Raw genomic sequence first — 25,888 nt, 5'->3', positions numbered from 1 at the left:
AAGCCCAAGGAACATAGCGTACGACAGGAGGAAAGACAGAAAATATGAATCTGAGTGACGCGCATGCGTAGATTCTGCTTGTCAAAGTAAGACGAGAGAGCGCATTCAGAAGATTGCAGTGGAAATATTTGTGATAATTACAGGCAAACAATTTATATATAATGAAATACGCAGTTTTTCTTATTAACAGGGGATGCCGCGCATATCGGCGTTCCCTTATGCTACGCCGCTGATACAGTGTTCGAAGTGGAAAAAAAGCATAGGCGGTGTGTTTTCTTACGATTTCGACTCGACATACCGACTATCTAAATGTTGAAATACAATGAGGGTATGTTGCCTAGACTGCATTTCTGTTTACATAATGACTGAAAACCACTAAGGAGTTTCTCTTTAGTTACATGAGAGGGGACATGAAGAGATTTTGATCCCTCGCAAACAATTTTCTATTTAAAAAATTTAAAAATATCCTCTAATGTTGTATTATAGAGAATTATACACGAAAATGATCAAAAACCGACACACACGAGTTTTTATATTAACAATTTCCTGCGGGAAAGCTCCCGGACCCCCTCCCACTCGACTGAAGAGTATTGAAAACCTCCGGAAGAATCTCTCAGCAGAAGATAACCCGTAAATCCGCTCATACTCAAAACACCATTTATATGAATTACGACAAGAAGACACACATACATACGAAAGAAACAATTCAATATGACACATAAAAATATAAACTAGAGGAACTTTTTTGAAGACACCTCATTTTAAAAACAAAAGGTAGGAAAAAGATAACAAAGATGTCGGTGTTGTCAACTTAGAAATTATTTATACATAAGAAATAAAATCTCTTTACGTGGAAAGCTATTCGTCAATTACTGTGTATAAAAATGGATTTATAAAGGGTATAGTAGCATCTACTTTCCAGTAACGGTAATACGGTATGTCTTGATCACTAAAAAATCAGAGGCGGTATGCCTTCATCACGGAAAAACTAAAGGTTGTAGGCATACCACCGCATACCGTCTCACTTCGACCACTGTATATATATATATATATATATATATATATGTGTGTGTGTGTGTGTGTGTGTGTGTACACAGGGGCGGATCCAGGATATGACCAAGGGAGGGGCTAAACCATATTTTGCCGTTTTATCTAGTGTAAAGCAGGATTGAAGCCCATTTTATCCAGTGTATACCTGAGCGTCAAGGGGGGGGCTATAGCCCCTATAGCCCTCCCCTTGGATCCGCCACTGTATATATATATATATATATATATATATATATATATATATATATATATATATATATAGAGAGAGAGAGAGAGAGAGAGAGAGAGAGAGATAGCTATTTAAGTTTGTGAAGATGTGAAGGTACAATACAAGGATTTCAACGATGTAATTACGCGGATATACCCCAATCCCTTTCTCCATCCAATTGTTTATCGAGAAAGATGAATTGGAAATGTTATCTCCATCCAATTGATTATAAAACAAAACTTTTGATAATCAAGAATATTATCAGTGGATTATTATTTGTATTTGCAATAAAAGAGTTTGATTATGATAAAGAAGTCATATATTTCTTTGGACAAGAATCTATAATTAAGAATGATGTGTTATAAAATCAATGTAGTGAAATGGAAAGTGATGGTTGTAGTTATATTTTAATACCAACAGACCGATTAAGTAGAATGTTCACTTTCATTGAAAACACCTCACGTACTTAATCCATTCAAATTTGATAAAATATAAATTATAGTCCTATAGGGAAATATATATCATACTTTTCATCCGTGAACATTAAGATAAAGTTGTGACAGATAATAATTATTACTAAATGTGGTTGTTGTGCTCAAGACTTCGGCCGCCTTTACACCGTACGTTAAAATCATGCTTAATTAAAATCTGTACTTCGTTATTTGTCCTAGTAATAAATAGCAAATCACGTTTATGTTTATCATTATTATTATTAAGAGGCCACATTGGCTCACGTCTGGTTCCTGGGGTACTGGTTCGATCCCAGCCCGACTTATTGAACTTTGTGGGTTTTCCCTGGGTTCTTCCGTTTCCTCTCACTTACTTCATTTCACCATTATCATCCATCTCATAACCACAGTCTCCCTTATGGGGTGTTTACACTTGGTCGATTTAGTCGCACGGCTAAATCGACTCGTTGCATTTGCGACTAAATCGAAGCAACTAGGCCGAATCAGATCGATGGATGTGTTCAATTGTTTCAACCGAAATTGAATGCTGCTTGTCGACTCGCTCACCTCTGGTCGATTCGAAATCGACTGGCAATTTTAAAGATGTCCAAGCAAGCAGTAATTGGTACAATTTGCGGTGTTATAGCAGAAGAAAATAGAACGTCTTTGAATTCAGTTGCCAGTCGATTAGTCGCCTTCGATCAACAAGCGATTAAATTGAAGTCCCGTTTACACGGTCGATTAAGTTGAAAGTGACGTCTATTCAACTGAATCGAACGCAAATCGACTAAGTGTAAACGCCCCATTAGCCTTGCATGCGACATTAAATTTAAAAAAAGGAAAAAAAAATGATCAATTTTCAAATAATTAAATTGAAACAATACAGTTTAAGTTCCAATTAATTTGTCAGAATATATTACTGTAGGAATACACAAATATTAATATTCAATTCTAAATATGGTTACGGTCCATGTCCTATTTTAAAATAATTAAATTTAAATAAGGTAGTTTATATGTTGCAATTAACTCATTGCAATAGTTTTGCTAGCGCCATCTATTGGTATTAGAGAGGCAGGCAGCGACACCTATTATCTTGACCATGTACTGTTAGGAATTATTGTTACACAGAGATTGACATATTTTTGTATTATACATAGGATTATCACTCACAGTTGATGGATATTAACATTATGTTCAGAAATTCAATTCTGAGACGTGTTATTTAGTTTTCTAGATACTTACAGTGTTCGTTTCTCACTGTACCGTCAAAAATTGAATATATATATATATATATATATATATATATATATATATATATATATATATATATATATATATATATATATTAAATTGAACGAAGTTCTATGGTTATAAATTTAGATCCATCAAATAGTATGAAATTACGTCTAGCTTCTTTCAAAGCAATATTTTATAATTGTTCATGCAATCTTATTGAGGTTTACATATTTGCTTTCCAACTATTACTTTGACACCATTTGTTGCTCCCATAGTTTAAGCAGGTTTATTTAGGGCTCTATAAATAATGTACTAGCCCAAATCATGCAGCGAGAGGGAAACATTATCTTATAGCCAGAGATGATCATCTTCCAATTCCTCCTACTGTCATATTCTCTTAAAACAGAAATGCTATTAGAAAGTTGTTCAATATTTTTCACTTCCAAGTCCCTTCGGTCTTGGTACAGCTTGGGTTGAAACACTCTTCTTATATATATATGATATGCTTCTTTACACATGTTTGCAAGTTTTCTTCCAGAAAATTTTGTTCGGAGAAAGGAAGGGGACAAAATCAAAATGTGAAAGGGGCTACCCTGGGGTACTATTTTCAGGGTGCGAATTACCGGGGGGATGAGAAGGATTTCCCCCTCAATCACAGTTTGTTCCCCTTAAAAGAAATCAACTGAAGTATCCCCACCGGGGATGCTCGCTTTTCCCCCAAATCATGCTTAGTATAAGGCCGAATTTCACTGATTTTTGTCATTTCTTGTAAGTTTAATCTGCTAGCCGTATTTCGAAATCAGCGATGTAAACTATTCAGTTTTGGTCATTTCAAATTTTTCCACTATTTTGACCTTGCTTAGTTGAACTATATTATTATGACTACAGTTGTTACTTGCAATGGTATTCTCGTACCCTTCAGTTCGTTGTCGTTCGTGATTTTTTATGTACTAATTGCGCATAACAAAGTAGCATATGGATTTATAAATGCTCTTAGCGATTGGCCAAGAAGTAAACAAATAGTTTCTTCCATCATACTCGGACATGTCATATCCATCCTCTACATTTGTATCGATTATCATCTTGTTTTAAGTTTTGTTATATTTCATTCTAGTTTGCACGTTTGCATAATATTTGTAATATCCAATAAATAAAACAAGTTGACTTAATAGAATATAAGTGCACTATTATTGCCTGAACATCACTGCCTTTTACAGTTTACGGAAATGAACTTTTGAAACTGTGCTCAAAATCTGAGTTATATATTCTCTCGTGGCTATATGTTAACGTACATGCTGATGATGCGTTCGTAGTTAGCAAACACGTTAGTGAAGGTGAGTAAGCGCATAAGATTTGTTTCAGCATTTGCTAATACGACTGATTCTCCGTGTCATTCATTGTCCGTGTCTGTATAAGCACTTCGACTGGAGCGGTCTTTTTAGTTAACCCTTCACTTTCTATCTTTTTTTTTTTTTTGCTGTACAATTTGTTCTCCACTCCAATAATGCTGTCTGGAAAACTTCAATGTAATGTTTATACTTCATTTGATAACGTAGTACTTAGTGAATCAACTCAGCTGTAACCTAACAGTAAAGTAATTATAAGTGTTGATTTCCTGAGCTCCGTCATGGAATCGATATTTAAAAAAAAAAAAAAAAACATGGAGAGCGCAGCATTAGCGAGAAGTAGAAGCAAAAGCTCGAAATTTGAATTAAGAATTTTTAAATATTTGGCTTTCGATTTGACCTTGATGCCAGAAATCGGAACCATCAACAATCCATTTCTTGTTTGACAGGCTAACACGTAGATATATATATATGTCCGGTTTAGCTGATAATTATAGTGGATTTCGTAACACTGAAGTAGGTTTTCTTTCTCGGGGCTGTGTGTAATAACGCAAAGTGGAAGATTTCAATATGAGTGGAAAAACTAACATATCTTTGTGATCATGGCAATCGCTCGGACCGAATTATTAAGTAAATAAACCTTAGAGAGCTACGACCACAAGAGTGAGTACAACAGTTGAACACGTTCAGAAAGGTTAGGAGTGGTGTATACATGTCAGACAATATTGTTGGTAGGTTTATTGAATTAATAAATCTCTTATTTATTACAGATGTCATATATTTGCGTGTGTGTGTGTGGGGGGGGGGTAAGGCATTATTCTCTCATTTTGAATTATTGCGCCTTCAGTCTCTACGTCAATTTGGCCTAATTTTATCCCTCCCAATATAAATTGTCTAATTCGCACACTGACTACTTTGTATTTACTAAAAGACGTGTCTTACATAACAGTGATATAACATTGAAATTTAACCTATCTTAGCTCCGCGGGATGGCTGTATAGCTCCTGAGAGCAAAGTCCTCCCTGAAGGATGCTTGGTAAAATATTGAATGTTTATTTCTACTTGTTATAAATGTTCTTACTAACTCTCTTTCCATACCCTTAAAATTTCATGTATGCATCTTGCGTCATATAATGCTTCCCATTGTGAGCATCTTCGTTATAACAAATTTTACTGTTTTCGTTCCTTGTGATTTTCTCACAGCATTTTGCGTTCGTTTATGACACTTAAAACTGCTGTTATAATGTATTTCTTTCTTCTCGGTTTTATTTGCTGCTTTGAAAAAAATATTCTTTTATTTTGTGTAGGGATTTTGGAATGCAGAAGAAGTGGGTGATATTTGTAAAGATTTTTGAGATTATATATATTGCTGGAAGCATGATAGCCTACAGGGTGGGGTAGAAAGGAACAATTGCCCAACTCTAGGTTTCTTAAGGGGATAAATTCTTCGAAATGCATGTCAAAACATATTAGATTTCCTTACACATTATAGAATTAATTACTACAGTATATTTACTCAATATTGGTTGTTTTACGTGAGGTATTATGTGCAAGTAAGTGTAAAAATATTTAAATGTATTTGCGACCGCGCTTGTGTGTCACTCTTTGGCTCTACCTTGAAGAAAAACTGCGGATGTTCCTGACTGGCGTTCACCATGCTGTTGTCTTCTTCTTTAAATAGTATGTGAAAGGATATTCGTACTATGTTAGGAATGCAGATATGTCGTTTGCAGTCATGTTCTAACATCTTGGACGCTTATCTTTACTTATAATTGTAACCAAAGACGGTTACAATAGAAAAATGCATTTTTAAAAGCCTATACAAAGGGCGTTCAATAAGTTTTGCACAGATGGGCATAATATTTTTATTAGTTGCGATATGACAATGAAGTTTTAGGTTTACATACTTTGATAACACTGTGTTACAGTGGTTTTCTTTCCTGGAAGTTATTCACTGATTGTAGTCGTATTTCGTGCTCTGATCTTAAAACCATAAATCGTTCGTTTCTATCAGCTTCCATTTTCCCAAAATTGGGGGAAAAGGGAATTTTTAATAATAAAATTTCCCTTCTCGAGTTGGCAACACTTTGTGCTGTGTAGTTGCAACACTGTGTAAAAGTCTTGGTCAGTGGAATTGTGGTTCATTGTTTTGACTTTAAAAATGGGCTCCACATGTGAGTTTTAAATCTTGTGCAGTGAATCTTTGGGGAAGGTTGAATGAAACATACAAAGCAATGCCATTTGCCGTAAGAATTTGCTGGTGTGCTGGTGTGATGCGAGCCAAAAGAATACACGTTAGACTGTTATTTTTGTTTCACAAACGTAAGTTGAAGAACTTCAAAAATCAATTAGTTAGTCATATACCCAAATTTACCTCCCGCTGTTGGACCTCTTCCACACAGCAAAGAGTTACTGTGCCTGTCCCACCGAGAAAATGGTCGTTGGATGATTCTGGTGAATGTGCTACTTCCGCTGATCGTGATTCCAAAATTGAAGAAGAGGAAGATCCTGTGTATACTGAAAAATCGTTGGAGCCACAATTAATATCTCAAAGTAAATTAAATGATCTTGTTAGGGATTTGTACTTGTCCAAGTCCCAGGCTAAACTACTAGCTTCGAGATTACAAGACTGGAACCTCTTAGAGAAGAACACAAAATTAACTACGTATCGCTTTCTCGGATGTGATCTAGTGAAGTTTCTAGACTCTAACGAAGGTTTGGTGTCCTGTAAACATGTTTGCTGACTTATGTCTGCATTGAACGTTGATTACGATATGAATGATTCGTGGCTATTTATTGATTCTTCTAAATTCAGTCTAAAAGCCGTGTTATTACACAATGGAAATAGCCACCTTATTATTACGGTTGTTATGCTGCAGGTATGAAAGAAACATACGAAAATACGAAGCTTTTACTTGAAAAACGTGAGTACGCGAAACATCCATGACACATTTGTGGTGATTTTAAAGTTCTTGACCTACTTTTGGGGATGCAATCGGGGTATGTGGGGTATGTTTTTTGTGTGAATGGGACAGCAGGGCAAAAGATCTGCAATGGCCTGCAAGGACGTTTTTGACTCCCGAACAGAAAAGTGTTAGTTACGAACCTCTTGTTGAACAGCAGAATGTGTACTTACAGCCATTACATATAAAGTTAGGATTAATGAAGATCTTCTTCAAGGCTCTAGATAAAGAGGGTGGTGGCTTCTGTTACCTGAAGGCATTATTTCCCCGCATCACAGATGCAAACCTTAAAAAGAGACATTCGTTGGACCAGAAATAAAAAAAAAAATGTGATGAAAGATCCACAATTCGACGAAACCCTGAGTGAAAACGCGAGAAGAGCGTGGGTTGCGCTGAAGAATGTGGGAAATTCTTTTTAGGGAAACCGAAAATCTGAATAATATGCCCGAATTGTTGAAGAACTGATACTGAGTTTTCAAGAAATGGGTTGCAACGTGTCTTTGAAACTTCATTTTCTCCTCAACCATTTGGACTTGTTTCCGGAAAACTTAGGTAAAGTATCAGATCACGGTGGAAGATGTCATCAAACAACTCGTGTGCATGAAGAAAGATACTCGGGGAAATGTGAAGGAGTCTCTATGCTAGCTATTGTTGGATCGTGCAAAGAGAACATGAGGGTGCGCACAAAAGGAGACGCCGATAAGAACGTTTATCAATTTGTGAAGCAAGATAGTTTTCGTATTCGTTTTAGTAACAGAGAACATGAAAGTGCGTACAAAAGGTAACACCGATAAGAACATTTTGTGAACAGTACAAGATTCTTATTTTATTTCACTTATGTATGTTGTCTTTCACTAATTTTGTATCAATACATATTTTATGTGCATTTAAGTTAATGTTTATATTTATATTTAGGTCTTCGAAAAGTAGGCAATTTTGTCTCAAAATCGTTCATACTGTAGTTGCACTTGCAAAATATGAGATTTTCTAAGTGACAATCCAGGGGGCAAATGCCTGCTTGATGCAATCACAGTCAGGCATTAGTAGGATTTGTATTTGCAAGCTGTCCTCTAAATTTCATACGGTTCCTTCAAAATTTAGACAGTCTTTACGAACTCTGTAATGTTTAATCTAGGAAATTAATCATATTATATATTAAAACTTTCATCCGCTATTTCTCAAAATTGGAGGCTGATACAGAAATTCTAGTTACATCACTCTAATCAGCGTAAAACGTTTTATAGGAATCAGTCATTGTTTTTCAGGAAAGAGAAAAAAGTTTAAAATTTGTTGCACAGTGTAATTTGGCTTCAAAATGGTAATAATTATGGTTTCCTATTGTTCACAGGTAAACCATAATGGACACTGAAGTAGACATCAGAACCCGACAACGGTCAGTAATGGAATTATGTTAAAATCGGTGACGAATAAGCTGCATCAATTACTTCCAGTACTTCTGGTTTATGAGGATCATACATTGCACCGCACCAGTGTCCAACATTGGTTGCAGCGGTTTAAAAATATAGAACTTTCAGATCAGTCCAGAAAGTTATGGCCTCCCTTTTTCTGGGGTGAGTGCTGGATCACTTTCATACATTTCTTGGAAAATGGCTGCACAATTAGCACAGAGCGTTATTATTTGTCACTGGACGACGTGCTCTCCAGACCACGGAACCGGATATGCAATGTCAGGTCATCCAACTCCATCACGACAATGTCAAACCTCACACAGCCATGATGAAGAAAAAGAATATCTTGAAAATGGGATGTGAATTCGTCCCTCAGCCTCTCTATAGTTTGAACTTGGTTCCTTCAGATTTTTTCCCGTTTGGTCGTCTGAGACGCAGTTTCGACAGTGACAAGGCTCTCATTTCTTGTATGAAATACTGGTGTAAAAGTTAGCCACCTGAATTTTACCGAAGTGCATTCAAGGCATGGAAAGAACGTTGGACGAGATGTGTCACAGCAAATGGAGGCTACATTGAGTGATCTGATCTTGTAACCAAAGAATCAAAGTATGTTCACCAAAAATTTCATCATCATATTGCAACTAATAAAAATATTATAACCATCTGTGAAAAACTTATTGAACGCCCTTTGTATTTCATGTCCATGTTGCGAATAATGCAGACACGGGTAGAATTTCAGGGTATTTCAAAACAAATATAGCTTTTGATGTTCAAAGTTCTTTGGGAACAATAACCATAATGAGACGAAACATATTCCAACACTTTCTATATTGCTTCTTTTTTTTTTTTTTTCAGATAACAACGAACATCGCGAAATGGTAGTGGAAATAGAAAACCATTGCATTAGAAAACCCTTCTTAGGTGGATATAGAAATAAGAAGACTGGAAAAGAATATTATAATGCCTCCGCCCAGACATTACCTCGCCCATTCCAGTATCCTCCTGGAGGTAACTATTCAAATTTAAGTTATTGACTCTCTATCTAGAATTTTCAAGAAATTTACAGTAAATGAAAATTCAAAATAAACAAAACAAAATTTTTATCGTAAAAATCAAATATATTATCGTATATTCAGTTACGTATAGTAAGCAAGCTTGTAATTATTCCGTTACAAAAATAACGATTAAATTATTTAGTTATAATTATTGTTAATTTTATTGTAATCAATTACATTTCGCATGAGTTAATTATTAATTGATAGTTTTTTAAATAATTTGTATCAATTAAAAAATAATCGTTTTTTTTCTTAAAAACAATGTGAAATGGAAACATTGCTAGAACTTTTTTATACATATATACATATGTTTTAAAAATTGTCTTCGTTGAACTAACAGATGTACAAAATATGTATTAAAATACATGATTTTCATTATTTTCCCCAGTTTCAAGTTTTTTTTGTTTTATTTTTTATTAATTTTCAATTTTGTTTGAAAACTAACTTTTCATGATAATCGATTAACTTTCCCATCCGCTTAATTTTTTCCATTATGCTTTAAACTCAAGATAATTCTTATCGAATAATAGTGAAAATTTTCATTTTTAATTTTAATCAAGAGACTGAACATACCTTTAGTTCTGGTACTGCCGGTAGTAAATCATAATCCCCTGAACAGGGTGGGCTCAATATGAAATAGTGGAAAATACTAAATTAAAAACTAGTCTTAACATATACGCAGAACAACAGGAAAATTGGGTTGGATATTGTATATACCTACTTCTGTAAACGAATTTACGATCATCTTGTAGAAATTAACGGACTCCACCGAAAGTTGACGCACAAGAAGAATGCGATAAGAGATGGAAATAATTCAACATAGTGTTTGTAGAACATCCCGAACATGTTATACAGGGTGTTTAGAAACATAGAATGCTCTTTGCAACAACCCATGCAACTGTCGAACCGAATATACAAGCAACTGTTCGTGATTGTAGCCGTCGTATAGACGATGAATTTGTTTCTTGGGTGTCAAAATTCCATGCTCGCTGTTTTAAGCTACGGTTTTCTATTGTGCAGATATATATGCGATAAACTTCAGTTAGAGCCAGTGGCATTAAGATAATGATGTTCTAGAAGTATTAAAGAACTGAACTCCTACACGTTGTATACTGTAGTTTTAATTCCAATTACATTCAAATGGATTTACTATTCAGGGTGTTTGAAAAGTGTGTTGAAACCTTACGCAATAATTGTTAAGCCAAGATGAGTACAAAAGTTATAAATTGTTCAAAAAACTTTTCATTTCGGATATACACTACATAGATTTACGAACACACAGTATAAATTCATAATCTCCGCCGAAGTTGGTACACAATAATAGTATTTCTACTATGAGGTCTGTGAAATATCTCGAACGTGTTACACAGGGTGCTCAAAAATATGCAGTAGTCACATTAATAATATGTATAAATATCCTAGCTGTTCAGGCGGGTATCCGATCGCACAGATGCTAAATGAGTGTTTGAAACATCGTATCATACGCCTAATGTAGATCATGGCGCAGCTAGGCGATAATCGTTGCCGGAACCCGGCTTGCAGTTAGACGCTCTCCGACCATGTTCCACTCACGTTCCAGAAAGCTTAAGTTCAGAGACGTAGCAGGCTATGGTAAAAAGTATATTCCAAATAGAGGAAGAAAACATATATATTTTGTAAAGTACGTTTAGTTGTCTTGGTGGTATGATGACGAGTACTTGTTTTTAAAATAAAGATGTGTAGCTAGTATTTGTTTGAGTACGGCCCGTGAATCAAAACTTAGGGCCTATATGAAATGAAATGCAAAAGTGTTTGCTCCCTGTGCTCAATTGTAGATTTAAAAAGAGCAAGTGCGGTAATGCTGTAAAGACACCATAATCTGTCACCCTGCTTTTATTTTAATTCGTACATATTTAATATTTTAGGCAATTTGTCGTGATTTAAAAGTATTATTTACATGTCATATAAATTACATGATTAAAATAAAAGATGACAATTTATATACAGGATTGGCTTCCCGAGAAACGCAAACCGTCTACACGAGAAATAAATCTCAACAAACACCCCATGACACTGCTACACAAGTACCTCCGGCTGATGCATCAGAGGCTCCAACTAGCGGCAAGATAATAACTCCTCGAAAATATGTGACTGCTGAGGAAGTTGAGAACTTCAAAGCCGAAAAGGTAAGTTTCAGAATATATTACGACAAATATTAAATACGAATAGCATTAAATTTTAGTAACATAGCTATTGACTAATTTGTAAAACAAAAAAGAAATTGCCTGATTGTAAACATTTTGATGTAGAAATTAAGTTAGAATTCTGGAGTAGCAAAATTATAATTTCCCTTGAAAGGTGAAAATAAGGTTAATATATAAACCTAAATGATTACTACGTTTCATAGTGTAAACAATAGACTATGGATTTGCTCTCATGTTGAATTTTAGAAACTTAGATTTGGGAGAATTGAAAGCATTAAGAGTAATTTTTGTTTAGAAAAAAAAAAAACACCAAGAAATTGAACTCGTATTATCTATAATAACTACCTCAAATAAAATGTACTTTTAGTTTTCTAATGTCATATCACTTCAGCTAAGGAAAAAAAAGTTATTTATTCAGAGATACAGATGTATACAGAAGAAATTAAATTAAGTCTTCATTTTGCTAGCATTCCATAATCTTTAGTTCTACTGAGGGAGAGATTAGTCTATGCTGCAACACTTGGTTTAAGTCACTTACCCATTGACATGATTTTTATTATTTTTTTAAAAAAGGAATATTATTTCTGTCGACTTTCACCTATTCCAAGGGTGCTTTTTAAATATGTTGTCAGTCCGTTTAGAGCAAAGTGAAAATGACACAATGTCTTCGATTATGCATGTGGTTCCGTAGTTATGTGTAATTTGAATTCAGTTTTTTGAACACAAACACGAAACAACCTTCGTCAACAGACATCAATTAATACTATATTGTAATAAATTAAATCATTCAGATGAACAGCAGTTACTATTCGAGGAAGGCACGTATCTTTGGCCATCTATTTAGAGCGAAGATAGAATGAAAGAAGTCATTGATATAAACATCCTGAGTTAAAAATAGCAGAGTTGGTTTACTCTTTTCATATTGATAAATGAATAAAAGAATTTGGATGAATTTGAGTGAGAAAATACTTAGTCTTTTAGTGTAAATAAATTTTAAAGGTTGAATATTTTCAAAAGAGGTTATGCGTTTGAGTGTGCAATGTTCCGACTTTTTAATATTTATCTCGAATGTACGCATGAAACGAACGGAGAAACTGTAGTTCCAAAATGTTTTTTAATGCTTCTTTGTTTTAAAAACAACATTGAAAACGTAAGGAAAAAATATGCTTTATACAGAAAATCCCACACATTCAACACATCTAAGGTTCAGAAAGGTAAAATTTTGTCAAAACATTAAATAGTGTGAAAACGGAACCCATAATATACTTTTAAAAGATAAAATTTTCAAATACCGCAACTGACTGGGAGTTATTATTTTTAATAAGTACAATATGATAATTTTTGTTTCAAATTTGGAATCTTTGTAAGAAAATAATCTTTTGACACTTTATCCAAAGTGTCCCTTTGCATTGAAATAGCGTGAAAAGTTTGACGAACAATTTTACATAAAGGACTCATTTTCAATGTCATTTGAAAGCCAATCGACAAATTGTGAAAAAATGTTTAAAGCAAATGTTATTTTAAAAATTTGCTTTCCAGTCGGAATAGATTATTTCCGATCTCCTTTGAAACTTGAGAATTTCCCGAAAAAATATTCAAGATTTATCATAATTATATAAAGTCGACAAAATTTACTTTCATCAACTTTAGAATGAGTAAGTGTATGATATGTTGTATACTAAACTTATTTTTCCTTTACATTTTTAATGATATTTCTTTAGAGCAGTGGTTCCCAACCTGACAGGGGAGGCATGAAGAGCGAGCAAAGAAAGTGCAAGTTACTGCCAGAAATAATCTGGGAAGTTAGAAATAAAACGCTACTTGTAATAACGGTTTACACTTTACATTTGGTAAACTTTACAGACGCTACATGCTTGACATTTTCAACGAACTTAAGAAGTTCGTTACTGAATTCTCTATGTCTGTGTCTCTGTCTGTCCGTCTGTCTGTTATTTGCGATTTTTTTCAATTTTGAACAATGCATTCGATAGAGCATCAAAAACTCACTGAGAAAGTGATTAAATTTTTCTCGTCTCTCTTACCGTTCCCAAGATATTGGCCAAAAAATGGCTGATTTCCAAAGATTTAAGGAGCCATATCTCGGAAACCGTAAATCATAGAGAGATCATATTGGTGTTGATCAATATCTAAAAGAATGGTAAATATTTTGGTACCAAATAGTAACCGGTGGCCACTGTCCAACTAATCACTGGTTTGGCCAATGGCCAATTGGTCAGTGGCCACAAATTAATATCGGCACCAAAATGTTTACCATCCTCTTAGGTATTGATTAACACCAATATCACCTCTCTATGACTTACCGTTCCGTTGATATTGGCAAAAATGGCCATTTCTAGATATTTAACGTGACATAGCTCGGGAACCATAAGGTGTAGAGAGATGACATTGATGTTGATCCATACCTAAGAGGGTGGTAAATATTTTGGTACCAAATAGTGACTGGTGGCCACTGATTAACTGTCTACTGGCCAACTGGCCACCGCTCCCAGATATTGGCCAAAAAAGTTCGAATTTCTAGAAATTTAAGCAGCTATATCTCGAGAACTGTAAGTCATAGAGAGATATTTTCTAATTTTTGCGCGCGAGAGAAGAAGGTGCGGATAAAAAGATTTATTTTTACATCTAGGAACAATGACAGTTATCCTTCCCGCTCCATCTCTCCATTCTTTTCAAGTTCGTTCTGACATTGCTCTTGGAGCATTCTCAACTGGTTTCTTTCTTATTTCTATTCATGATTTCTACATTATTAAAACTAAATAAATATGCAAGTCATTTTTTTACAAAATTATAAAAAATGAGCACAAAATGCTATTTCAGAACTTATCAAGTGAGATCAAATTATTATTATTATTATTATTATTATTATTATTATTATTATTATTAGTAGTAGTAGTAGTAGTAGTAGTAGTAGTAGTAGTAGTAGTGTTGAAGATTTGAGAATTCAATGATGCGTGAGAAAGGATTAGATGAAAGGCGTGAATGTCGAACGAACGTGAAGAAGGGAGTAAAGTATGTATGATTTACGAAGATGATGCCAGTTAAAAAGGTTGGGAACCTCTGTTTTAGAACAAAAGAGGCATTGAAAATGTTATGATCAAAAGTTTTTTAATTTTTTGTGTACATTACTAATCTGCACAAAAGTAGCGATGCGCACAAGACAAGATTTGTGGCTGTCTCGTCTCGAAAATATGCTGTAAAAGTGATGTCTCGACTCGAAAAATGTATATTTCTCTATTGGAAGAGCCGTTTCTCTACTTGAATTTTGTCAGGAAAATCCTGTCTCGACTCGTCTCGTGCGCATCCCTACACAAAAGTTACCAACTTCCTTTTTAAAAATTCAATTTCCCGCCCGTTGTGTAAAATTTAAAGCACTATAATTAAATTTGCCATGTGCAATTTCATATCATATGTATTTAATTAATCTGTTGGACATTGAAAATGTAATACCAAGAAAAAGAACAGGTAGCAGCCCCATATTAGTAGAGAGATCGCTTAAGGTACTGTACAAGCATGAAACGATTATACCTACTGCTCTGTGTGATGAGTAACAATGCCGCGAGAGATTAGCAAAAATTCCAATAGCGAGTGGATCCACCATAGGCATACAGAGCGGCTGTAACATTTTCCCAAACTTCATCACGAACAGCTGGAGGCAATCTTTTGTGTGCAAGACATTATGTCATATTTGACTAGACGTGTTCAATCCGCTAGAGATCAGATGAACGCGCCGAGCAAGGAAACAGTAGAACACCGTGCATTGTTACCACGTGTGATTATTATGTACCACGTGTGAACACGCGCTGACTTGCTAAAATTTGCTACATGCAGGTCCTGAAATAAAAGGATCATAACTTAGTCCAACACCTCATCGTTGTATCATTGGGTTGTACCATTGACTGGTAAAATACCCATCAACACGTATTAGACGCTAGAGGGCATGGAATCCAAATTGCATTCCATACTGTTATAATGCTTGGTGCCGAACCAGTGTGGCTATGCAGAATACACGCGTCATTGACCCTGTTGCAACGGTACAACCAAACCAGACCATAATTGTGATGCTGCAGACAGAAGCATGACTCATCCATAAAGAAGATGCTCGGGTCTTGATGTGTGATGTTTAGGGAAACATTGCAGCTCCATATGATTATGTTGTGTAATCAAACAACGCTCCAAAAAAGAATCCCGTGCAAATATTTCTGGGCCCATCCCGCCAGATGATACGAAACTGTTAGCTGGAACACTGGTCGCTATGTAACAATTCCGAATTTGAGTGCCAGTGTTCGGGATGTGGGTATTTAATCCGCCATAGCCATGAAGACAAGTGTATTCTTTCGGTCACGCTATGATGTGATTGTATCGATTCCCTGTTCACATCATTGTAACTACATTTCACCATGGTCACAAATATAGCAACAGAACAATCCGTAGTCGTGATATTTCACAATCTTTTACTATCAAAGGAGGAAACTGGCTGGAATTGATGCCGAATTTTACAACGAGCGAATGTTCGACCATCCAGACATACTCACATCACACCGACACCCGAATACCAGACATACTCGCATCACACCAACACCCGAATACTATTGAACTGTAGCTCTTTTTTGATGATACTTTTTGTTGCTGATTCCAGGCATAGTAGCCGACGTACGTGGCGGGTAGAAGAAAACTGCATTGCTATTTTTACCATCCTCTACACACTCTGCAAATGTGGAGTCAGTCTGATGGCTCCTTGTTGGTGTTCCGTTTTTTATGTCCAGCAGTGTATTCAACTGTCGTCAATCTAGTGTCCATCGGTGGAAAGTTTTATTCAACTATTCTACATCATTTTATACTGGCAATTTCCTTCTATAGAAGTGCAGAGATTCTTGATTTGTTTACGTCACGTTGTATGAAGTCGCTTTCTGAGCTCTTCTTGTCGTCTGGTATTCAAGTAAGGCTTGCTTGTGCGTACAGATAATAAATGTCTGATTTTGTTGATATCCATATTCAATCCATGTGTCAAAATAGAAGAATACATTTATTGAAAATTCTTCACTTCACACATTATTTTTTTTCTTTCCAGTACGAAGCTCGTCGTTGGAAGCAAACTCCACCTCTCTTAATTTCTCTACGTCTTTTAATTTCTTTTTACCCTTAGTTCACTTACACAAATTCCGTTATTTTTAAAATTTCTGTCCTTGACCTTCTTTTGAAGTTGTAAAGCATCAATTTTGTCCTATCAATACCAATTTTCAATTCTATTTTCTTCAAATTCAAATTTTTCTTTTTTATCTTTTAGGGAGAGAACAATGTCATCACCAAAGCGCAGATTGTTTTGACATTCTCCATTTATTTTATTCCTTTATACTTCCACTACCAGACCGAATAATATTTAAGTATGCTTGTATAAAGTATTGTAGGAACAGCATCAACACCAATAGTGTAAGCATAATTTCGTCAAGAGGGGGTTCAAGCACTTAATGTCATATCCCTTCAGGACAAGTGTATTTTTGTGTATATATTAATGTAATAAATGTTTATCCTTCTATAATATCTTGGTCAAGTTGGGCCTACACCCCGAAACCCGATTGCGTACGCCATTTAATCACCACATAAATAATTAGTTTAATCCCCCAAACACACGCACCATGTATATATATATATATATATATATATATATATATATATATATATATATATATATATATATATATATATATATATTACACAGGGTGTGGCAAATAAAAGTGGCCCGTGAACAGAGTTCCAGGGTATAAAGAAACACAGCAATAGAAAGGAAATAATAGTTTGCTAATCTGCTTATAGCAGATGTTGAAAATGACCACCATTCATCTCTTGAATGACAACATGAATGAAGATGACCACAATTCCAAGTGTTCGGACACGTTTTGGATTTTTTTTTTGCCTTGTTCAAAACAGATCCTGTCTGTCGCCATTTTCTGACTAATCGTTGCATTATACTTTTTGCTGGCACTTTGATACCATGAAATTCATGAGAAAACAACTGACCACACTCTTTCCACGAATTTGTTTTACGTAACTTTCCACAACGAACACCCTCTGTTGCACTGTGAGTACCATCTTCACCTATGCACTGTTCAACTCACACTGATACAACCCGCATGAAGATCTGAACCGGTGGTGTGCGTACTCGTGGTGTGGTCCCATGTATACATTCACGTCAAATTGTATCCACTCATCCGGACCACTTTTATTTGCCTCACCCAATATATATATATATATATATATATATATATATATATATATATATATATATATATATATATATATATATATATATACAGGGTGACCGCATGACTATGTTACAAAATTTAAGGGATGATTCCTGACACGGAAACAAGAAAAAAGTTCAAATAAACTTTTGTCCAACGTACATAATTTCGGAGCTACAAGGTGCCGAAAGCGTGGGAAACTGACATTCAAAGCTCTATAGCTCGACTATGGTGAATGATAGAGCTAATGCGGCATGGTCACGTCAAAGACACCGAAGCTGCTGTATTCAAAATGCTTAGGTCGAGATCATGCAATTCGTGCACAAGGGATTCCCCAAAGGAGCGTAGGGATTCCCGGATAATCTGTCAAGAAAGATGGGTCGAAAAGGATACGGATGAATAGCTGTCCCAACTGCTAGCAATAATGCGTCTGTACTAAGTCGATATCTCGCACAAGCACAAAATGGCGAACAGTTTTATACGTGCCATGTGTGGTTGCATAACGCGCACTAAATAAGAGTGGGGAAAATATGAAAGGAAAATGTGAATAATTTAGTACAAATGGTAAATACATGATAGTACACTGTCCTGTTCATTGTACGTATAGACGCGTTTAATAAAGGGAATAATCATGAAACGTACTAAAATGTTGTACAAACATCACACTATCATTGTTTTCTTTCATGTAGTTTTGTCATTGAAAGCAAGTAAAACTAAGGAAAAACCGGGGGATATGGGTGCTTTCTTTCTGGCAGAAACTTTATTTCATTTGATGATACGAGCCGAGGATACTTTTTACGAGAGGGGGTTTTTTCCGCCATTCCATGTTAATTTGACCACTGCCAGAGAACAACAGTAAAATATCCGTTTCTTATCATTAGCCGTAATGTGCGTTACCCGAACATTGAAAAAGAACAAGGAAAAACAATTTATCAGGACGTTTGTTTTAGTCGCTGCTTCCGATGTTTTGCAGGACTAATTCCGAGATTTTGTCTAGAATGCTTAACATGTCGTATTGTTATCGTTTAGAAGATATTTTGTTTTCACAGACGGTGCTATCACCTGAAGTACACCACAGTTTGCAGGTTCGATCACAAGCATTTGTTCTTCCTTCTGTCGTAGAAAACAATCGAAGGTAAGGAAAGTATCAGACAACCCTACTAGAAGGTGTTGTGGAAGGTGGAAGGTCATTCTTCATGTGGTTTTGTTCGTAGCGTACGAGTTCCTTAGTGCAGTTTGTGCTTTGCTTGTTCGAATGTGAGATCAAATGGAGTATTCGATAGCAGAACTTGCGCACATGATATTTGTATACGGTCAAGCAAATGTCAACAGTCGACAAGCTAATAGGTTATATCGACTGAAGTATCCAGAAAGAAGACATCCAGCCCATACTATGTTTGCCAGACTTTTTCAACGCTTACGAGACACGGGGAATTTACAACCTCAATACTACGACCAAGGAAGACGAAGAACCACAAGTACTCCGAACTTTGAAGAACAAGTTCTTGACCGTTTCACCCAAGACCCAACAGTAAGTACCCGGAAAGTAGCACGTGAAAAAGGAGTAGCACAAGATACTGTTTGGAAAGTAGTACACGAGCAACAGTTACACCCCTATCACCCGCAGAGGGTTCAGGCCTTACGTCCAACTGACTTTCAACCTCGCGTTCGGTTTTGAGAGTGGTTTCTCCAACGCTCTGTAATTGATCCACAGTTTGCTTCCTACCTACTTTTCACCGACGAAGCTTGTTTTACGAAAGACGGGATATTTAATAGTCACAATAGTCATGTATGGGCAGACGAAAATCCTTATGCAATTGTGGAAAGGGTCCACCAAGACCGATTCGCCATAAATATGTTGGCGGGTATTATCAGTGATCAGATAATAGGTCCATATTTACTACCACCACGATTAACTGCACCAGTGTATACGAGATTCCTGCGCGACATACTTCCAGAGTTATTAGAGGATGTCCCTCTCGGTGTTCGTCAACGGATGTGGTTTCAACATGATGGCGCCCCAGCCCACTTTTCAGCTAGTGCTCGAGAGTATTTGAATCAAACGTTTCGTGACAGATGGATTGGAAGAGGCGGTCCTTGTAATTGGCATGCACGTTCCCCAGATTTGCATCCACTTAATTTTTTCTTGTGGGGTCATGTCAAAACACTTGTCTATGAAACGTCTATAGACAACGCAGAAGAACTTAGCACGAATACTCGCTGTCTGTGATACTATAAGAACAGATCCTGGGTTGTTACAGCGGATGCGTCAGATCTTACTGCGACGCTGTAACGCCTGTGTTGAAGTAGAGGGACGCCATGTCCATCACCTATTGTAGGATAATTGGGAGATTTGTCTCGTTTACAGGTAATTGATGATGTTCTTGGCTGCATTCAATCCTGCTGTAAAATGTTGATTGAAGACATTATTCCCATTCTTGTGACTTTTGATTTTAGGAAACAACCTCTTTTGCATTATGGTTGTTTCGCTCAGTTTTGTTTATTTGTTTTCAATGACAACAATACATGGAAGAAAGACTAATAGTGTGATCCTTTTACAACATTTTAGAACGTTTCATGACTATTGCCTTTTATTAAATGCGTATGTTCAATGATAGGACAGCGTAATATCATGTATTTACCATTTGTACTAAATTATTCACATTTTCCTTTCATGTTTCCCATTCTTATTTAGTGCGCGTTATGCAACCACACATGGCACGTATAAAACTGTTCGCCATTTTGTGCTTGTGCGAGATATCGACTTAGTACAGACGCATTATTGCTAGCAGTTGGGACAGCTATTCATCCGTATCCTTTTCGACCCATCTTTCTTGACAGATTATCCGGGAATCCCTACGCTCCTTTGGGGAATCCCTTGTGCACGAATTGCACGATCTCGACCTAAGCATTTTTGAATACAGCAGCTTCGGTGTCTTTGACGTGACCATGCCGCATTAGCTCTATCATTCACCATAGTCGAGCTATAGAGCTTTGAATGTCAGTTTCCCACGCTTTCGGCACCTTGTAGCTCCGAAATTATGTACGTTGGATAAAAGTTTATTTGAACTTTTTTCTTGTTTCCGTGTCAGGAATCATCCCTCAAATTTTGTAACATAGTCACGCGGTCACCCTGTATATATATATATATATATATATATATATATATATATATATATATATATATATATAGTACTGGACTAAATTTTTAACTACAATTTGAGCCCCTTCGTCTGATGTTTCTTGCATATCCACTCTGTTGCACATTTATAAATCTTATGTCACATTTCAGGTAAATGTTTATATATTGTTTATCTTTTTTAAAGGCTATTGTTATACAGCGAAATTGGAGGGGTTACCAAGTGCGAAGAAATCTTGCGGAAATGAGGAGGAAAAGGATAGAAATAAACACCACTCAGGATTCAAATGCTACTAACAACAATGAAGATAATTTGAAAGCATTGCAAAATAGTATGAGAAAGAGAGTATTTCCTTCCACTAAATCTGATTTTGAGCATCTATACAACTTGGTTGATCGATGGAAGAAAGCTGAAATGCGTCGCATCAATGCTACAAAAACGGGACATGCAAGAAAAGCTGAATTTTGCTCTGTTTTAGAGAAAGAAATTGAAATATTGGCCACCATTGAAAATCATAGGGTGCAATTGTGTGAGAAAGTTGCCAAGGAAAAAGATATGGAGTTCCTACAAAAGGTATTTTCTTCCAAAAATCACCACTTTTAAACTTGCTTCAGCACAAGTTTAAATAAATGTTAGAGAAAATTTTCCCTCTGCTACTACTTTGAGTACGGAGTTATTTTTAGTTTTTGTGTTTTACGTTTTTATGCAAAACTGGGATTTTAAGGACGGGACTTACAATTAAAGTAGCTCTGAACCACGAGCGGGGCTTCAAAATATATCAGTTGGCGGATGTACTGACCATCATATTTGTACAAGAATGTTCATAATAAACGCAATTCCCTACTGCACTATCTTCTTTCCAGGAGAGCTGGATTACAGGACCACATCATCGGTCCCGACTAATTTATCATGGAATGGAACTTTGTTGACTGCAAATATACTTGTTCAATATACAAAAAGTCATGTGTAATAAAAGTGTTTTTAATAAACAAGATAACTCTCTACGCAAGTAACCTTCTTAAAGTTGTTGAATATTTTGAGTTGAGAATGAATACTCGTACAAAGCGTAGCAATAAAATAAACTGGTTTTGAATGCAACAAATTTCTTCTGACTAGTAAAAACTACAAATGTATGCATTTCGTCTTTACATCATTTGTATATTATGCTCAGGCATGTTTATGTTCTGCATATTGTGTCGTGCAGGTGGTCATTATTTCAACGTTTACACTCAGGTACTGTGTTATGGCAATCGTCTCTGGCATGATCCAACATCGCCATAGGAATGTACGTACAGATGTTGTTTCTGAGCTCAGTAGTGGTATGTGGTCGACTTAGACCTACATATATCTTACATCCAATCAGGAAGTAAATAATCAAAAACTAACAAATCTGGTGGTCTGGAGCCAGAAAATGTCATCATATCTGTATATAACTTGCTCGATTTTCATTGATATTCTCACAGAGTGAGAAGTACTGTCTTATTGGAAGCAAAATGGTTCATCTAAAAAGAATTACGCGAGTTCAAGAGCTAGAAGGAATATGTCTATTATGGAGAATATCTTCAGCAAGTCACCATGGATGGGTGTTCGACTTTGTTCATTCTCATTTTCGACTGGTAACCACGACGGCGACTATCGTGTATCCAGTGTTCCTCGTCACTCGTTAACTTAAAGAAATGTATCTTTTCTTTTGAAAAAGCCCAACAAACGTACTCATTTGGTGTCATTATTTTTATTTAACTTCTGCATAGCCTGTATCTTATACATTTCTAACTGAAAATTATATATTTGCTGAGATTCTATGTATTCTAATGGCATCCTCACTACTCAATAAATTTGTCACACAGGAAGCTACTTGTTGTTATGATAAATGTATTCCTCGCATTCTTTCTGCTGCTACAATCCTTTTAGGCTTAAGTGTAGGGTATTCCTCGATGCGCTTCCTACATCTTCAAAATTCTACACCCATATCCAGGTTGTGTATTTAAGTGGAACAGGGCCAGGCCTTTCTAGATTAAATTAACGCCAAAATTATTTCCTAATAGCTGAAGCACAGTTAAAACTAAACATCTTAAGCAAGTCCATTTCCACTCCAGCTTTTTGTTTCTTCCAAATAGCGTCACCGTGTCTTGATGAGATGCACAGTCTGTCATTTGAGACATTTTATTTTTCACTCCTTTTTACCCGCATGGCCATGGGGGCTCAACTTGGACTTTAACGCTACAGGGAGTATATTTATTTTTCTCAGCGACATTGAGAACTTATAGATTCGACATTAATATCGGTTGTTTTCGATTATTTTTACATGTCAATCCCTTTCCACCACCATAGAGGTACTAAGGGTTGAACTTAATTGCTATAGGGCGTATCGGAAATCAACTTAAGTACCCCAAAAACTATGGATTCGATACTAACATCGACTGCCTTTGATTATTTTTTTATGTCACCATTCCTCCCTCAGGGGTACTAATGAGAGCTGAACTTGGATTTGAACACAATCGAGTGTCGCTAATCATCTCAGCGATCCTGAAAACTACGGACTCTATACTAACATCGGTCGTTTTCTATCATTTTATACGTTACTCCCTCCCATCTCCCTAGGTGTGCTAGGGGATTTTACTGGACGGTAAACCTGAACTTAAAGGTCACCGGAACTGCCACCAGTCAACTTAGGGACCCCGAATACTATGGATTCGACACTAGTATCGGTTACTTTTAATAATTTTTACATGTCATCATCCCCCTCCTCAGAAGTACCAATGGGGGCTGAATTTGGATTTAAACTGCATCGGAAGTGTCATTATTCATCTCAGCGACTCCGAGAACTACCGATTCGACACTAATATCGGCCATCGGCCGTTTTAGTTCATTCTTTGTATATATTTGCCCCTCCCCTAGGTGTGCAAGAAAATCTTGCAGTCACCGGGGAACTGAATTTGAACTTAAAAGGCACAGGAACTGTCACCAATTAGCTCATAGACTTCAAAAACTATGGATTTGACACTAATATCGGTTGTTTTCGATCATTTTTATGTGTCTTTCATCGTATTCCCCCTAGGTATGCTAGTGAGTCTTACGTCAACTATATTTTTTTTTTCGAGATTCCAAGTAATATGTGTATCAAATTTAGTTAATATGCTATGTGATGCATTTAAATCAGGGATTCACATCATCTTTTATGACTGATGGTTCACTTTGCTGAATGCCCGCAACATCACGCTTGATGCACCTGCTTGATTTTCTATTAATAATAATATGAATTGTAATCGACTAAGGTAAGCTTATAAATTTGTATGAAGTAGTGACTCTTTATACTAAGTATTGTTCCTGCCGCCCAAGACATTGGCTGGTATAGTCTGTCTCCAAATCTATTTTAACTATTATTATTAAATGGTTAATGATTTTTAAATTTTAAAATTTTGCGACACACCTTATGGGACTCTGTGATACAACAGTGTGTCGTGACACACTGATAGGGAACCACTGCTTTAAATGGTGAGGTACTTTTCTAGTAAACCTGCAAAAGGAACGTTATTGGTGTCATTTAGGGAAGGCAGCGGGGTTCAATTGTCCTCCTGAATTTGAGAAATACACATTTTTAATCAATTGTATAGTAATACTCGTATGCTAATGAAAAACGTAAAATTCATATTTGAGTAAAGAATCTTGCCCCTCTCTAGGAAAATCTGAAATGGCGCTGCTAAGGTGCATCAAGAATATTAGTTGATTTTTACTTTAAAGTAACCGTATTAGTAAACGGTTTTGTCATGGTGCAAATGAACCTCGAACAAAGTAGATGAATAGTGCTTACTTTACAATGCGTTAAATTTGGCTGAGATTTCTTTTTTCTTCCTTGAGCCTCATCAAACTTTATAGTGGTGCGTAACTATAGGATCTGTCGACTTTCTGCAAAATTGTTTCTCATCTTTTCTTGTTAAAAGTTTCTAGTGTAAAATAGCTTGACAGCATCGAGATTTCAATGTATTTACACATTTTATAATACCCAATTAACAGAGAAACAAAAGATTTTATGTACTCATCTATTTCTATGTGAAGAGACTTGGCTGTAGATCGTTAAGCAAATAGAAATATATTTCTCCTATTCAAAAAAAAACACAAGGGGTTTTAGGAAAAAATTCAAACTTTTCATATATATTTTTATCTTCTGCCTCAGTTAAACACTATTTTATTTAAGGACGAAAATCGAAAATTGTGCTTTGCTTGTTTTATTATCACGTCTTAAAAAATACGAGCTTCTTTTATGTTCATATCTCATAAATCAGTAGTGGTTCTATAAGATTAATAGTCTAAATATATATATGTTTTCGAAATATTTAGAAAGGATAGTTCACTAATGAAAGCAATTTTAAAATCAGAGTCGAGCAGAAAAATTAATGCAAACCACTATTATTATTATTATTATTATTATTATTATTATTATTATTATTATTATTATTATTATTATTATTATTATTATTATTATTATTATTATTATTATATGTATTGCCCATTAAATAACTTGTTTTTCTTTCAAATTCTTACTGCTTTACAGAATTATCTGTTCTTCGTATGAATATAGTCTCTTGTTTTCA

General features: G+C 35.6%; 1 protein-coding gene across 4 annotated transcripts in view; it reads left to right on the top strand.

Moving 5' to 3' along the window:
* Positions 1 to 25,888, top strand: part of LOC145688227 (IQ motif and ubiquitin-like domain-containing protein) — a 212,069-nt gene that overhangs the window by 131,974 nt on the left and 54,207 nt on the right. For 3 of the 4 annotated variants that reach the window (XM_081762137.1, XM_081762138.1, XM_081762136.1), the window contains exons 3-5: positions 9,514 to 9,666; positions 11,700 to 11,878; positions 21,483 to 21,869. In XM_081762137.1, the coding sequence (XP_081618263.1) occupies positions 9,514 to 9,666; positions 11,700 to 11,878; positions 21,483 to 21,869 (719 nt within the window). The remainder of the gene's footprint in view (positions 1 to 9,513; positions 9,667 to 11,699; positions 11,879 to 21,482; positions 21,870 to 25,888) is intronic. The other variant, XM_081762139.1, reaches the window with a different exon arrangement.

The sequence above is a fragment of the Thermobia domestica genome, chromosome 6 (assembly GCF_964235325.1).
Source record: "Thermobia domestica chromosome 6, izTheDome1.hap1.1, whole genome shotgun sequence".
NCBI lineage: Eukaryota > Metazoa > Arthropoda > Insecta > Zygentoma > Lepismatidae > Thermobia > Thermobia domestica.
Note: the sequence above shows the minus strand (reverse complement) of the source record. Positions and strands in the feature narration are given on the sequence as shown.